This window comes from Egretta garzetta, unplaced genomic scaffold (genome assembly GCF_000687185.1).
Source record: "Egretta garzetta isolate BGI_Z169 unplaced genomic scaffold, ASM68718v1 scaffold145, whole genome shotgun sequence".
In the NCBI taxonomy this organism is placed as follows: domain Eukaryota; kingdom Metazoa; phylum Chordata; class Aves; order Pelecaniformes; family Ardeidae; genus Egretta; species Egretta garzetta.
The window spans coordinates 352,008-365,542 of record NW_009259687.1 but is presented as its reverse complement, the minus strand read 5'-3'; the positions used below and the strand labels follow the sequence as shown (position 1 = coordinate 365,542).

Below are 13,535 nucleotides of genomic sequence, written 5' to 3'. Positions count from 1 at the left end.
GGCTCAGGTGCAAAACCAGGTCAGCCTGCTTGCATTGTCACCCCTGCCAATCAGCTTGAGTAGTTAATGAAGGATTTGCAAAATAAATTTTCCTTGGATTTTTTTTTTCTTTTTTATTAGTGGAGTATGAAAACAGGCAATAATTTTACAGAAAGCAGGACTGGCACAATTGGTACATAGCATCATGCTGCAGCTTTTCAGAAATGAATATAAACTCTTTTTTTTCTCCTTCTTTTACCTACCAGAATAAATAAATATGATACACATTTGAGTTCCTCGATAGTGAATTCTAAAGCACAAGGTCTTACACTACAGCTCAATTTTACAGCGATCTGTACAGTATATTACTTTGATTTCCTTTTTGTTCTCCTTTAAAAGCCTTTGTTCCTTTGCAAGATAGGTCTGACACACAAAAATGCTTACACTTCGGAGCTAACTGTACGCCTTGGGTCAGAAGCTGGGAAAAAAAAATTGATGGCCTGCTGGCATGAGAAAACAAACCAAAAAGTTATTTTCCATTGCACAGACACATCCAAACTTCTCCAGCATGAGATGGCCCTGCTCAGTTGCTAGAGCAGTTGGGAAAGGCTTTGGCCATTCGTAGGGCACCAGATGCACTATTTAACTTGCTGGGGGTTTAATGTGTGTCTTTCTCAAAAAGCTTTTGCCGAGGGCTTTTAGCTTGGAGCCCAGACTACTAAAAGAAGAAAATAGTACATTTTTGTTAGTGTGTGACAAATCTTATATACTTGACAAATTAATTCTGGGGCTTAATTTTGTGGCATTGCCCCGCTGAAATCAGTTCAATTATTCCACTACAGCATCACCGCGGTTCAGAGCAGTGGCTGAGTCTTACTTTGCAAGCGCTGGCATTAATGAAAGCCTTCATTAATGAGAGGCACCCATATACAGAGGAGGTGGCATTAACGTCACAGCTTTTGCATCTCTTCCCCGGGCAGCCTGAGAAAGCGGGGGACAAGAAGGACGCTGCTCTCTGTGCAGCTGGGAACCAACCAACGCGTCGGCAAAGCCTGTGGCAAACAGAGGACGTTCGTCATTGCTGGGCTGTTTTGTAACAGGGTGGGAAAGTTGAACACACACATCAGAGTGGGGGATTTTTTGCTTGTATGTTTGATCCAGCTTTGCTGGAAATGTGTTTGTTTGTTTGTCTGTTTGGGGGGGGAGGGGTTGTTTATTTATCGCACCAACCTTTTCTTACCCCTCTGCTATGGATTTGGCCTGAGAGCAGACCTGCTCAGAGGAATAGCTATTTTCACTCGATAGAAAACATAGGAGATGTATTGTGTTGCTCTAGAACGGATCATAAAAAATCGGCAAGGGGCACATGGAGGGGTAGGGAGGGAGGAAAAGAAAAATCAACACAGCTTGTAAAAACCAGCAGGAAAGTTCTGTAATTGGCTTTTTTCAAGCTTAATTGAGTTATGTTTCATAGCTACTGTAATTAAACTAATAGAATATGTTGGATTTGAATTTGCATTTCCTTTCTGCAGAGGTTTAATTAATTCTTTGCGTATGAACTCTTCAGAAGTGTCCTGAAGTTGCTCAAAATTGTCAGTGGAAGTACCACACATGGGACATGGGGACAGGAATAGCTCCAGTTCCCTCCTCTGTGTCCACCCACTTTGGTGTTCCTTCAGCAAGGATGAGCATCTCTTGGGCTGGCTGTGGTGGCAACAGAAACCTGGAGCTAGTTAAAATTTTTCACATGGTGAAATTCCTACACGAGAAATGAGATATGGGGGGGATCTGCTTGTTGATAGCTATTTTCATGTTTCGGAGCACTTTTGTGTTTCCTATACAGCAAATGATGATTTTTTTCAGGGGGGAAATACAGGCAAAACTTGCCTCTTTATTCCTCTATTCACCATCAAGGATATTTCCACTTGTTTGCCAAAAAATAAAAAAGAAGGAAAAAGAGGTTCCCTTTCTGCCTTCCAGCATCATTACTGGATCTTTTCTCACTGGTAGTAAGTATTTAGTATTTCTCCTGTGCTGTTTAAATACCTCCTTGATTTTATTAATACCTATCAGACTTCTTTTGCAGAGTAGAAGAAATTTAACTGCAAACTCTTACCCTGAATGTTGTGACCCATTTTTTCCTGGGCCCTGATCCTGCAAGGACCGTAGCTAAAACCTTTAAAAATTCGGTAAGTAGGGTTTGGAGCTGTAGCTGGTTCACCGAGGAGAGGCAATGTAAGCAAAGCCATGGGAAGGGGAGAAAACCGGCAGGGGAAGTCTCTAGATACATAATCTATTTCAAAATAGGAATTAGGGAGATTTTTATTCCAGTCTCTCCATCACTGTTTTTAAAGGACCGGGCATATCCTTTTCCCAGCCTCCATGCCATGCTGTGAATTTATTTTGGCATTCCTTTCATGCATAAAAAATCAGCTTGGTCGTTTGCATTACGAAACACAAAATGTTGCTTCGCTTTTTGCATTAATCTCCCTGCTGCTGAAAGGGTACCAGGGATGCCCTGCCCTGGCAGCAGGCTGGCGCAGCAGCCGGAGAAGACAGCTAGCTTTTTTTCCCTCCCATAATAATTTGTCTGTCTGATGGGGTAGGATCTCCGGGTTACACTATGGGTGTTTTATGCCTGTGATGGAAGAAACTCTATTATATCCAGCTGCAATGTTTGCTAAAATGCATCCGATCTCTGCCTGGACAGTGAGGGGAGGGAAACCTCATTCCATTTTTTTTTTGGAGACTCCATTAACAACCTTGTTTTCCTAAATAGCTGGGGCTGGTGGAAGGAAAGGGAACAAGCAGATCTCACCTTCTCCATTGCAAATCAGGGGGGATTTGCAGGAATTCTTCCCACCCGAAAAAAGAATTTCAGGTTTGTAAAGTTCAAAGAGGAATGATGCAGAATCGCTCCCTTCGGTCTTCTCACTACATACACAGGCTTGATGGGCAGTTTCTCCCTGTGGTTTGTTTGGGGGTTTTTTTTTGGTCAGAAAAGGCCCCAAAGCCCAAAGGCATTAAAACAATTTTCAGGGAAAAGTCAGTTTTGACAGATAATTCATTATTAAACTTTTGCAAGCCGGGAGCCTAAATTCTTGCTTTTCTTTGCATTTCCAAATCAATTTTGGCTTTACATGCCAGCTTACTCCCATTGTGGGTGTTTGATTCTGACCATAAGAAGATAAAATCCAAACTTTGCATAAAATACTTCAGGGGCTTTTATATATTTAAGGCAATCAATTTTTTCTTTTGTTTATTTTAAAATTTTAGATATTTCATCCTGATTCAGAATGGGAGAAATAATCTCCGAGTAAGAAATATTCTCATGCCCTGGTCCAGGACGCGCTGTACCTCGATCAGCTGCTGCACCATCCATGAGGATGACGCTGAGCAGGCATCCCTAGGCAGTGACAGAGGTCTGGATGTCTCCTCTCCCAGTTTGCTTTCTGGGCTGTGCTGGCCTCATCCTGATGTCTGTGGTTTTAATGGTGTGCCAGATGCTCCGCCTGGGAAGTTCCCGGTAGCTGCTCCAAGCCTGCTGTGAGGATGTCAGCGATACCATGGGGGCTGAAGGGGGTCAGGCACCAGGGTCGATCAAGACGTGTGAAGGCAGTGAATGTCAGAATGAATTTTTGCACCGAGGCACAGGGAAGCATTTCCCTCTATGGCTCGGTGGGGAAGGTCTCCTCTGCCTCTGGAGGATCACAGCAAATCTAGTGCCGGATCAAGCGAGCTTATCTCCTGCACTCTGTGTCCCTGCCGTGCAGAAGCAGGGCATAAATCCATGTGTTTCGACCTCCCTGTGCCGGATGCCGTGGTATCCATCCTGACCTACAGTAAGGCTGTATCTGCCCTGATCTGAGGTGATGTCGCCCTCTCCAGCCTTGTGGTACCCGGGCAGAGGAGAGGTGCTCGTCTTACCTCGGATGGCACAAGAGCGGCTACAACACTCTGTTCTCAGCCCAAAACACCCACTGAAATGAGCTGCAGTTTCATGGGCATCTTCTACTACTTAAAGAAGAGCTGAAGTCCAGATTTGGTCTCATTGCCAATTACCACCCTTGTTCGCTTTATCAGCTCAGCCTAGACTGGCATCAGGGAACAACATCAGAAGCGGCGTTAATTAAATTTGTAGTTGATCTGCTCTGGCAAAGCAACTCCATAGCCTATAAACGCACTGAGGCTAGCAGAAGGCAGAAAAAATAAAGGTGAATGTGGCTTTTTGAGGAAGGGGGAGGAGAAAAATTAAAGCTTTCTTTTGGTGTCCCTCGTTTGGGTGACAGGCTACCAAAAAAATGAAAGTTGGGACTTTCAAAAGATCTTTTTGGAGAGACTAAATGCACATTGGTGGTTTTAATTTAATCAGACTCCTTTGAAAGCGGCAGCCAAAAATTCTACTTCCTATGATTTCATTTGGTTTTGAAAAAGTGGAGAATTCTGTCAGTCACAGGGGCTGATTTGACAAAGTCAGGGAAACCAAAGCAGGAGAGAAATCCCCAAGACTGAAGTGTTTGGCACAACAGAAATATTTAAGGATGATGCTCCATTTTCCTTGGAAGCTGGTGTTGTCACTGAATAGCCCTCTCCAGAGGTCTGCCCTTGCTACAACTTTACGAGGGATAAAATCTAATTTCCCACCAAAATTGGCTATTCTTATATCTGTGTTTGCAGGAGTTAGATGCTTTTTCAAGAGGCATTAGTGGAGCTGAAAACACTCTTTACCCCATGTTTTAAGAGGTAGTTTGACCCTGGCTCTGCCCTGGTGTGAAGTAAGGCAGGAGTGAGAGGGGCCATAGGGTACGGGTCTACAATTTATGCTTAAATCAGATGTGGACCAGCAGATCATCTGCAGTGAATTAGCACAGCTTGGCTCGGTGTGTTAGTGCCAGACCTGGCTGACACACTTGGGATTCAAACCCAGCATCTGCCATAGGGTCGGTCTGGATTTTTTGGTCCTAGGCAATGGCAGAGATTAGATTTGGAAATCGTCCCTCCCTAATGCTCAGGATAACAGCAGTGGGTTCAAAGGATTTATTTGGTTTGGCAAAACAAAATCGACGTGATTTGAGTTGACAGAAACATTGCTTCTCAGCAAGGAGAACCACCCCAGGTTGAATGATGGGTCATGCCAAAGAAACGAGGCTGAAACTGGTCACTGAAATGATTTTGAAGCTGGTGAATTTTGGTTACTTGCAAACCCTGTATTTTTGGCAAGTTTATCTACTCTCCCTCAGCTCCAGAGAATATAAAGCTCCTGCTTATCACCTGCTTTGCCTCCAGCATTTCAGCATTTTTCACTTGTTACATTTTCACTTGCTAACCAGTCTCTGAAGCCGCAGCGCTTGAGGGCAGAATTTGGTGATCAGAGCTTTTTTCTAAACACAGCTTGCATTAATCAAGTTTTTGTCAAAGAACCATATAATTCATGGTGTATGAACACACCAGGAGTTCATACAAAGTTTTTATTATTCTCTATTGTCAAAGTTAGACCAAAATGCTCTCCAAAAAGAAAACCCTGTAATTTGTAAATAGAGGAGTTTACACTTCACTGAAGGTCAAAGAGGAAACCACCTAGAGCAAAAATAATCCTGTGAATTTGGCTTTCGTTTTTCTCCCCAGCCAGCAGCATTTGGCCAATATTTTGTTCTTTGTCTTCGAACAAGTGCTATTAAAAAGTAAACAAAAAATGCTTGCCTTATAGGAAGTGCTTAAACAGGAAATTCACCTTCACATCATTTCCCGGCTGTCATAAAGTTAGCTTTAGCAGAGAAGGGAGAAGTGGAGCGGTGAAGTGCACAATCGTTTCTCTTCATCTCAAAAACCTTTAGGATGCTGACCCAAGAAGAGCACATAGCTACCAGCTGAGGTCAGGAGGATGGCTGACTTTGATACTAGCTACTAAAATTGAGAAGGAAGGGGGAATAAAAGCAAAAGACGTCACAGTTCTGTAACACTGACAGTAACACACAGGTGATGGGTGCTGTCAACATTATAAACTATATACAAGACGAAGCAGGACTCTTTCTTTTCCCAAAGAATGCAACAACAACAAAAAAAGGTGTCTATAACACAGTTGGCACATTATCGCGAGGATGAGGAAAGGGGGCTTCTCCTGAACGTTACAGGCTTAACACACGGCAGTCCAGAGGACAGTTCATCTGTCTAAACATATCCTTTCCCCCTTCCTCCTTAAATATTTAGCGAAGACCAGGCCAGTAGCAATGTCTGATGCAATTGTGGTGCTAACAAGACGTTAATAAATGCAAAGTTTTCCCTGAAAGGGAGCACCTTACTCCAGGAAGAGATGAGGGTGGGTGGGGGTTCAAGGAGTGGCGTGTCTAGTGCCAACCTCTGGTGCATCTTCTGGTGGGCAATGGTAGCTCATCTGGCAGTCAGTTGGGTAGGGTGTCAAGCCCAAGGGACGCCGCATGCTGCTTTGCCCGGAGCCTTAGGTTCTCAATACTCGTTGTTTTACTGTTCAGGCTTGGAAGGGAGCTGGAGGCCTGCAGGATGGGTGAGGACCAGACCTGCTGAGCATGGGAGAGCGACTGGTAGTACGACTGACAGTGCAGGGAGCTCAGCGGCGCCATGTTGACGTTCATGCCCAAGTAGGGCATGGCAGATGGTGTCCCCATTTCGAAGGAGGAGTAATGGACCAAGTTGTTGGTGGCTGCCATGTGCTGGCGGAATTGCTCCTGCAGGCGGAAGAGGCTCAGGGGTGAGGAGGAGTAGGAGTGAGTCTGAGCCAGGCCACTGCTGGATGAAGGCGTCACAGTCGTGCTGATAGGGGACTCTGTAGCAGGAGACAGAGGGGATGGGGGTTATTTCTACAGGCTGGATGCAGGTGCTGATCTGCACCCCAGTAGGGTTGGGACTGCAGCATGGGCTTCTGTCTTGCATCAGGAGGACAAACAAGAGGGGTTGTGTTAGCTCAGGAGGGCCAAACGTGTCTGCTCCATATTTAGCCTCTTACAGCATAGAAATGGGGCTGACCTCTTCGTTATGGCTTTCCTGCTGTCGCTGGTCACTGCTCTCCCCAAGCTCTAACCTGAGCAGAAGGTCTTTTCTCTTTCTGTGCTCCTGCCACAATAGTCATCATGCCCTCTGTGGGTCCTGCTTAGTGCTGGGGACAAGAAGATAAGTCTGGGCAGCCTACCTGCAAGCACCCGCACCATAGGGAATAAGGGACTATACCCAACTACCAGCATGCCCCTTAGGAGTGCCAGGTCCTGACACCAACCCCCATCAAGATGCTGCCCCTCACCTGCTTTTGGGCTTGCTCTCTTGCAGTTCAAAGCCTTGCTGTCCACACCAGGGCTCTTGTCCACTTTAGCTTCATCCAAGGTGTTCTTAAACTCCTCCTCTCTGTCGGTCTGGTCCTCAGGCGCTGACTCGCTGGCTGACTGCTCCGACAGGGTTAGGTTGAGATCTGTGCCTACTTCACTTGGGAGGCTCTGGACCTTCTCGGTGTCTGGGGTGGTGGCCTGGGTCTCCAGCATGGGCGGCTCCGTCTTTCCCTCACTGTGGCTCCCTTCACAGTCCTTCTGCTTCTGCAGCTGCTCCTTCTGCAGGCTACGCTGCTTCTTCCGGAATTTGGCTCTCCGGTTCTTGAACCAAACCTTCAATACCACAAAGAACAAGGGAGAAAACTGGTGAGAATCCTGCTTAGTGCCAAATTCAGCATCATTCAGCCTGGGAGCTTCAGGAGGAACCCCAAGTAATGAGGTACTGCAAGCCCGCTGTGCCCAAATGTCATTGCACTTTGCTGGATCTTAGAGCTCTACCTGTTTTCAGTGCTTCTACAAATAGCATAGAAAATGTATTTTTTTAAATGTCCAGCCTTTATGTTGATTTTTTAAGCCATTCCACTGGTGTTGTTTCTGGGGTTTTGGGTTTTTTTTTCTAAATTGGTCAGGCAGTTGTGCCCAACCAGAATGTCTTGTAGTTGAGTCTGATGGCATTACGCTGGCTTACAGTACAGTGCTCTGTTAGTTTCTAAAACCATTCGGTTATAAGCGTACCAAAACTATGGTGGCAACACTCGAAGTAAGTCATTACAGGCATAAGCCGTTATCTGGGAACTGAATTTAGGGAAGGAGAAGAAAATCCATATTTTTAACCTAAATCAGTAGACATGGATTGGGAGAAATACATTTGCAAATCTTGTCAGTGTTGTTTGGTTCGTTAGATGAGGAAACAAAAATTTTGAAGATCAAAATGTTTTGACATTTATATAAACAAACTATTTTTTCCACTACTTATCCACTTCATCCTGAAGGACTTGCTCTTTAGCCTTTTAAACCCCAGCAATGCAAGGACCTCCCCACCAGCAGGTTATGCAGCATGTTACACTAGTTGAAATTAAAAAAAAACAAAACAAAAACCCAAAACCAAACCTTGGCCTGAGATGTTACAAATATTGACACTGGTGGAAAAGAGCAGCTGGAATTACTTGGGTTTCTGGTCTTCTGAGAAAGCCAGAAGAGCCTTGAAAATAAATAAATAAATAAAATTCTGTTGATGTTTCTAAAATTTTCCCCAAAGAAATGTGAAAGAACAAATGAAAACCAGTGCACACTTCAGACAATCCTAAATTTAAAAAATGTGCGTGTGGATTAAGAATGTCTTTAGCAGATGTGTTACTTCGGATAATTTTATCTCCTCCCCCCCACCCCCCCAACAACTTTACTGCCCCAAAATCTTTGGTTACACTGGAAGAATCTTGAAAGGATAAAGGAGCTACCAACCCTCTGGGAACCCCACTATATTGTTTTAAACATCCCCACTCAAAAACCCACAGAATATCAGTACCTGGACTCTGGCTTCAGGCAGGTTTGTGCACATAGCCAGCCGCTCTCTCATCACCACATCTGGGTAGTGAGTCTTCTGGAAGGTCTTCTCCAGTGCCTCCAGCTGTTGGGCAGTGAAGGCCGTGCGACTTCGCCTTTGTTTGCGGTGCTGCGATCCATAACGTGCCTCCAAAATGATGTCTTGAAATGTACAGCCGTTGGAAGACAAGAAAAGTGGCCAATTTAATTATTGGAATTTGTATGCTGACAGTCGAATAAAGCAGTTGCTAACACCAGAAGAACATACAAAATGTTTTTTTCATGGCTCTAGATCTAATAAAACACATACATGCATTTTGCTGGTTAATTGAGGTGCCCAAGGAGATAAAATCTCTGACTGGAAAGCCTTTTTCTATTACAGCTGTGGAAACTGTTGAGACTCCAATGCTAAATTTAGTTGAAATAAGCCAATCTGCTCCAACATCAGTGGGGCAGGACACGCAGATGCCCAGACCCCACCGTGGCATAAGCTTCTTTCATTTACACAATTAAAAACGAGGTGAGGAGATTCACCATTTTAACCAAGAGAGGGGCCCAACATTATCCGTCATGTTCTCCTTGAAGCCAAGGGCAGAGCTTCAGCAGGCTTCAACGCTGCCGTGGTGCTCTGTGCTGGTCGGTGGGAGGAGTCCATGCAGCTCGAATGCAGCTGCATTTGAAGGCATGCATCTTCCCAGAAACCAGGCTGAGCTGGCTCTTCTTTAGTGTCTCATATGTAGCTCAGTGTAGTCTTCAAGGCATGCTATTGGAGAGTTGTTCTGGGCTCCGGTTCAGGAAAGCACTTAAGCTCTTGTGCTTATGTGTGCTTAGCTTGACAGCATGTGCTTTAGCGAGCACGGACACTCTCCAGCATCTGGGGTAGAAACACCAGCCAGGAACCAAGCCCAGCCCCACTGATGCAAGCCCAGAGCTCATGTGCGGCACTCTTCTCAGCAGAGGAGCTACTCAGAAGGTCTGACTTTGCAAACCATGCTTGCAAAATTGAGGGCAGAAAAGAAATTCAGACTAGGGAAAATCTGAGGCCAACAGTAAAGGGCTTATTATTTTACCAGAGGCGTTATTATTGCACAACAGCTAGTGGGAGTAGAAAGATCTTAAATCAATGAAAATAAGTTACTTTAAAATTAAAAAAACCCAAACCCTTTATTATGCAAGTTGGGACATGCTGTGCTACAGCACTGGAATGAAATAGTCTGGCGAGAGATTTGCTCTCAAAGAGGAAATGCAGAAAGAGCCGTGTCTGGTATAATTTTTAATTCAGTTAAGAATGTGACTTCCAGTAGAAGGGAGGAATGAACACGGCAGAAAACAACCTAACAGGGAGAAAAGTCAGCATTATCAGGCGAAGGCTCTTGCTGCTGTTTATTTGTGCCTTTGCCATGAGCATCGTGGCATGAATGTAACTAGTAAACAAAAACCTGCTGTCAGACCAGCCCCAGAACCACCCAGCCAGGTCCCAAATATGTTGGCTAACGAGCGTAGCAAATCAGCTTTGCACTACTCAAGCATTCCTCTTCCAAACATCCAGCTGTTTCATTCTAGGTCAGCATTCACAGCGCCTTTCTGGGCGATTGCCAAAGCCATGTGATTTTGGCAACCTGGAAAAGACAGGATCAGGCTTAAGGTCTTTGGCCAAATACTACATGTAATGCTTGCATACAAGAGACTTTTGAGTTCGAGGTATCGGAGCTCCTTGGGGAGTTAAAACACTGGTAATAGCTGCTGCTTCGGAGGCAAAGAGACCGTCCTTGATGCATTCCGACACAGCTCGCAGTGCGGCCAGGCAAGGAGAAGGGATGTTCCAGGGCAAGAAATCGAAGCTACCCCAAAACGTCTTACAAAGCTAACATGTGTGTTTCAAGTACAAGAAATCAGGAGAAAGGACACTGGCTAAACACCCTACCTGCAGGCTGGAATATTCCCAAATTCCTAGAGTAAAGGTTAGACCTACTAGCTCCCCAGAGGCGGCAGCTCATGTATTAAGTTTGGCCACTCCAACGAGAGCCAACCAGCAATTATTTTAATGTTTTAACTATGTTTTCAGGCTTTGTGCAAGAAGGAGAATATAAATTGCAGGTGAGGCTTTGCAGTTACAATCAGAAACCTCTGTTTTCTGACTTAAGGTCATTTGCTTTTGTGCTGCTTTATTCTGACTGTCCCTGGAAGGCAAATGAGATCTATAGCCTGCACTGAAAGATATTCAGAAGTAATAGAATGTGAAGCAACTGCAAAGGAACCAGCTCGTAGGTATATAATGCCTACCCTGCCAGTGATAAGCAAACAAGGAGACCGTGGGATTTAATTTGGAAAGTCTTCCAGGTGGGTTATTAATTTTAAAGATAAGAGGTCAGAAAAACCAATTGAATCTCCTGGTCAAGAAGAATATGAGAAAAGCTTTTTTATTATTATTTTTTTTTAATCTCCCTCTGCTTTTACCCTAGTTAGGGTAAAAGACATTAGATCCTCCATGCTCTACTATAAAAGGTACAGGTGATCACAAAAGTCTTTCAGGAGATCCTTGCATCTAGGAAAGGGGCACCTTGAGAACCAAGGTCTGCAAGGCATATTGCAGAGTTTGGGACCATCTATCTTCTCCCATATGACCACCTACATGCTGAAAGGGTGAGGGGAGGAGGGGATGGACGACTAGGACAAGGAAAGTGCCCACCTGTCATCACCCTGCAGCCCAGCAGTAGAGCCAGGATTAGAGTCCAGGTCTCCTTGACCCCACTTTGGTTCTTTTTTGATGAGGGCAGTGACTTGCAGCTCTGCCCTATGGACCCCCAGAGATCCCACAGGCCACAGTGAGTGGTCTGAAGAACCAGGTTAAGGAGGTCACTACCAGGATAAGGGAACACTGCTGGCATGAAGATTTCAGTGTCAGCTGTGGTTCATTGATCTAAAGAGTCCAAGACCTTTACCACCATGCCTTTGTGGAGTGCCCACCTAAGAGGACCATCCTGAAACTTCTGCATCCTTATTTTGGCTTAATCCCATAACTCTTAAATTTAGTCCACTAAAGCTGTCTGAGTAGATGATTTTTTCCATCTACTCCAGGCTGGAAGGAGTCATTCCACGTTTTTTTTTCCTTTAATATCAGAAAACTAGAAAGCTATCTTAAAGAAGGTGTGTAATTTTCAGACAGTCAGGGAAGATCATTCCATTCTGGGAAGGTCTCTAGAATCACATCTATGGTAACTTTTTCCTTTAGTTTCAGTACATTGGTTGTCAGGTCTGCTCTGCCACACTGTGTCCAAGCTCTGATCAAAACGGTGATGTTGACCATTTGCACTGCAGTAGCCTTTGATGATCACAGCCAGATCTGGGTGTTTTGTGGTAGGCTGAAACGTAGAGCAGACGTATTTGCTCTACCATACCAAATATTCTCAGGTCTCCATCAATTATTTTTGAACAATTCCCCCTACCAAATCATAAAATGCTACCTGGACTTTGCACTTCCTTCTAATGACAGTATCAACGTGGTGCTGTTACACTCATGGCTGAACACAGAAAAACGGATCAGATGCTCTGGAGCAGAGGCTCCTGTCCTCCTGTCCCGCCATCAGCAATGCTGTGTAAGTAACACTCTCCGGGCAAAGCCACATGTGACTTGCTTTGACCCTAAAAAAGCTCTTTTATGGAAGGCAAAATACAACAGCAACACAGAGGGAGTCAGCAGGGCCTTCAAGAAAGCATCACCCAAGCCAAGGTCTAGGATCTCCAGGAAGAAATAGGTCGAGGTGAGACCCAAAGGAGATCCAAATGAGGATCGTAGGAAAATAAATGGAAAATAGTTGCAAGAAGGGGCAACATGGAAGAACAAGCTATGGCCTGGGATGGCAGGAGGTGGCTGCTAGGGGATGCAAATCCTGGGCCCCTCAGTGGGGGAATTCAATTCACTGCATGCTCATATTCATTGTGTTATTATTTACTAACAAGAAAGCAAAATTTTCTGCTATTTTTTGTTCTCTTGTTAAAATGTATTTCAGTGTCTTTTTAATTCTCTCTTTTCAATCCCATATAGTGGGGCTGCACCCCTTCTCACCCCCGGGGTCCCCAGCCATCGGAGGCCAGTCTGCAGCAAGGCACAGTGGTCGGCTGGCAGCAAACGCTGGAGGGCATGTGTCACCTGCAGAGCTTGGCCAGGCAGCCAGTATTCAGGAGCACACCATGCCAGTTGGCTACGTCACACCCCAGCTCCCGAAGAAGAATTTCACTCAGTGCAAGCAACAAGTTTGTTTTGGTTTTTTTTTCCCAGGGAATGGCAAAAGCCATGACTTGTTCTTACCAGCCAGTCTCTCCGCCAGGGTGAGAGCATGCACCGAGGGCCTGTAGTCGGGGGCGTGCTGGGCTTGCTGAGCTGCCTGCTGGTGGAGATTGTACATGGCACTCAGTGAATTCATGGCGTGGAGGGAGTAACCGTTCACTCCATAGTGCTGCATGGCGACATAAACCTGAAAAACAGCAGCCAGAGGAGAGAGGGGCTTAGGAACGTGCTATCCCAGCGACCTGGTGTCTCAGCAGAGCTTTGGAAATGCTGAGCTCAAATTTAAGCTGCCACATGCAAGGCTCACTTCCAACCTCCCAATGCCAACAGGTTCTGGGACAGGAATCAAAATACTTCCTGTAGGCCTAAAGCACCAGTGACAACAGTCTGGCTTCCAAGCATCTGACTGTATCCCTGTCATGATACACCTAACA

General features: G+C 45.2%; 1 protein-coding gene across 2 annotated transcripts; it reads right to left on the bottom strand.

The window, feature by feature from the left end:
- Positions 1 to 6,377: 6,377 nt before the first annotated feature.
- Positions 6,378 to 13,291, bottom strand: DMBX1 (diencephalon/mesencephalon homeobox 1). Of its 2 annotated transcripts, none has more exons than XM_009638797.2 (4): positions 13,125 to 13,291; positions 8,797 to 8,992; positions 7,250 to 7,604; positions 6,378 to 6,778 (listed from the first exon to the last, which is right to left on the bottom strand). In XM_009638797.2, exons 1-4 carry the CDS (start codon positions 13,274 to 13,276, stop codon positions 6,378 to 6,380), a joined length of 1,104 nt encoding a protein of 367 aa, XP_009637092.1. In that variant the 5' UTR covers positions 13,277 to 13,291. The 2 variants fall into 2 exon arrangements, with proteins under 2 accessions (XP_009637092.1, XP_009637093.1); XM_009638798.2 differs by having other exon boundaries at positions 8,797 to 8,975; positions 13,123 to 13,285.
- Positions 13,292 to 13,535: the final 244 nt, after the last annotated feature.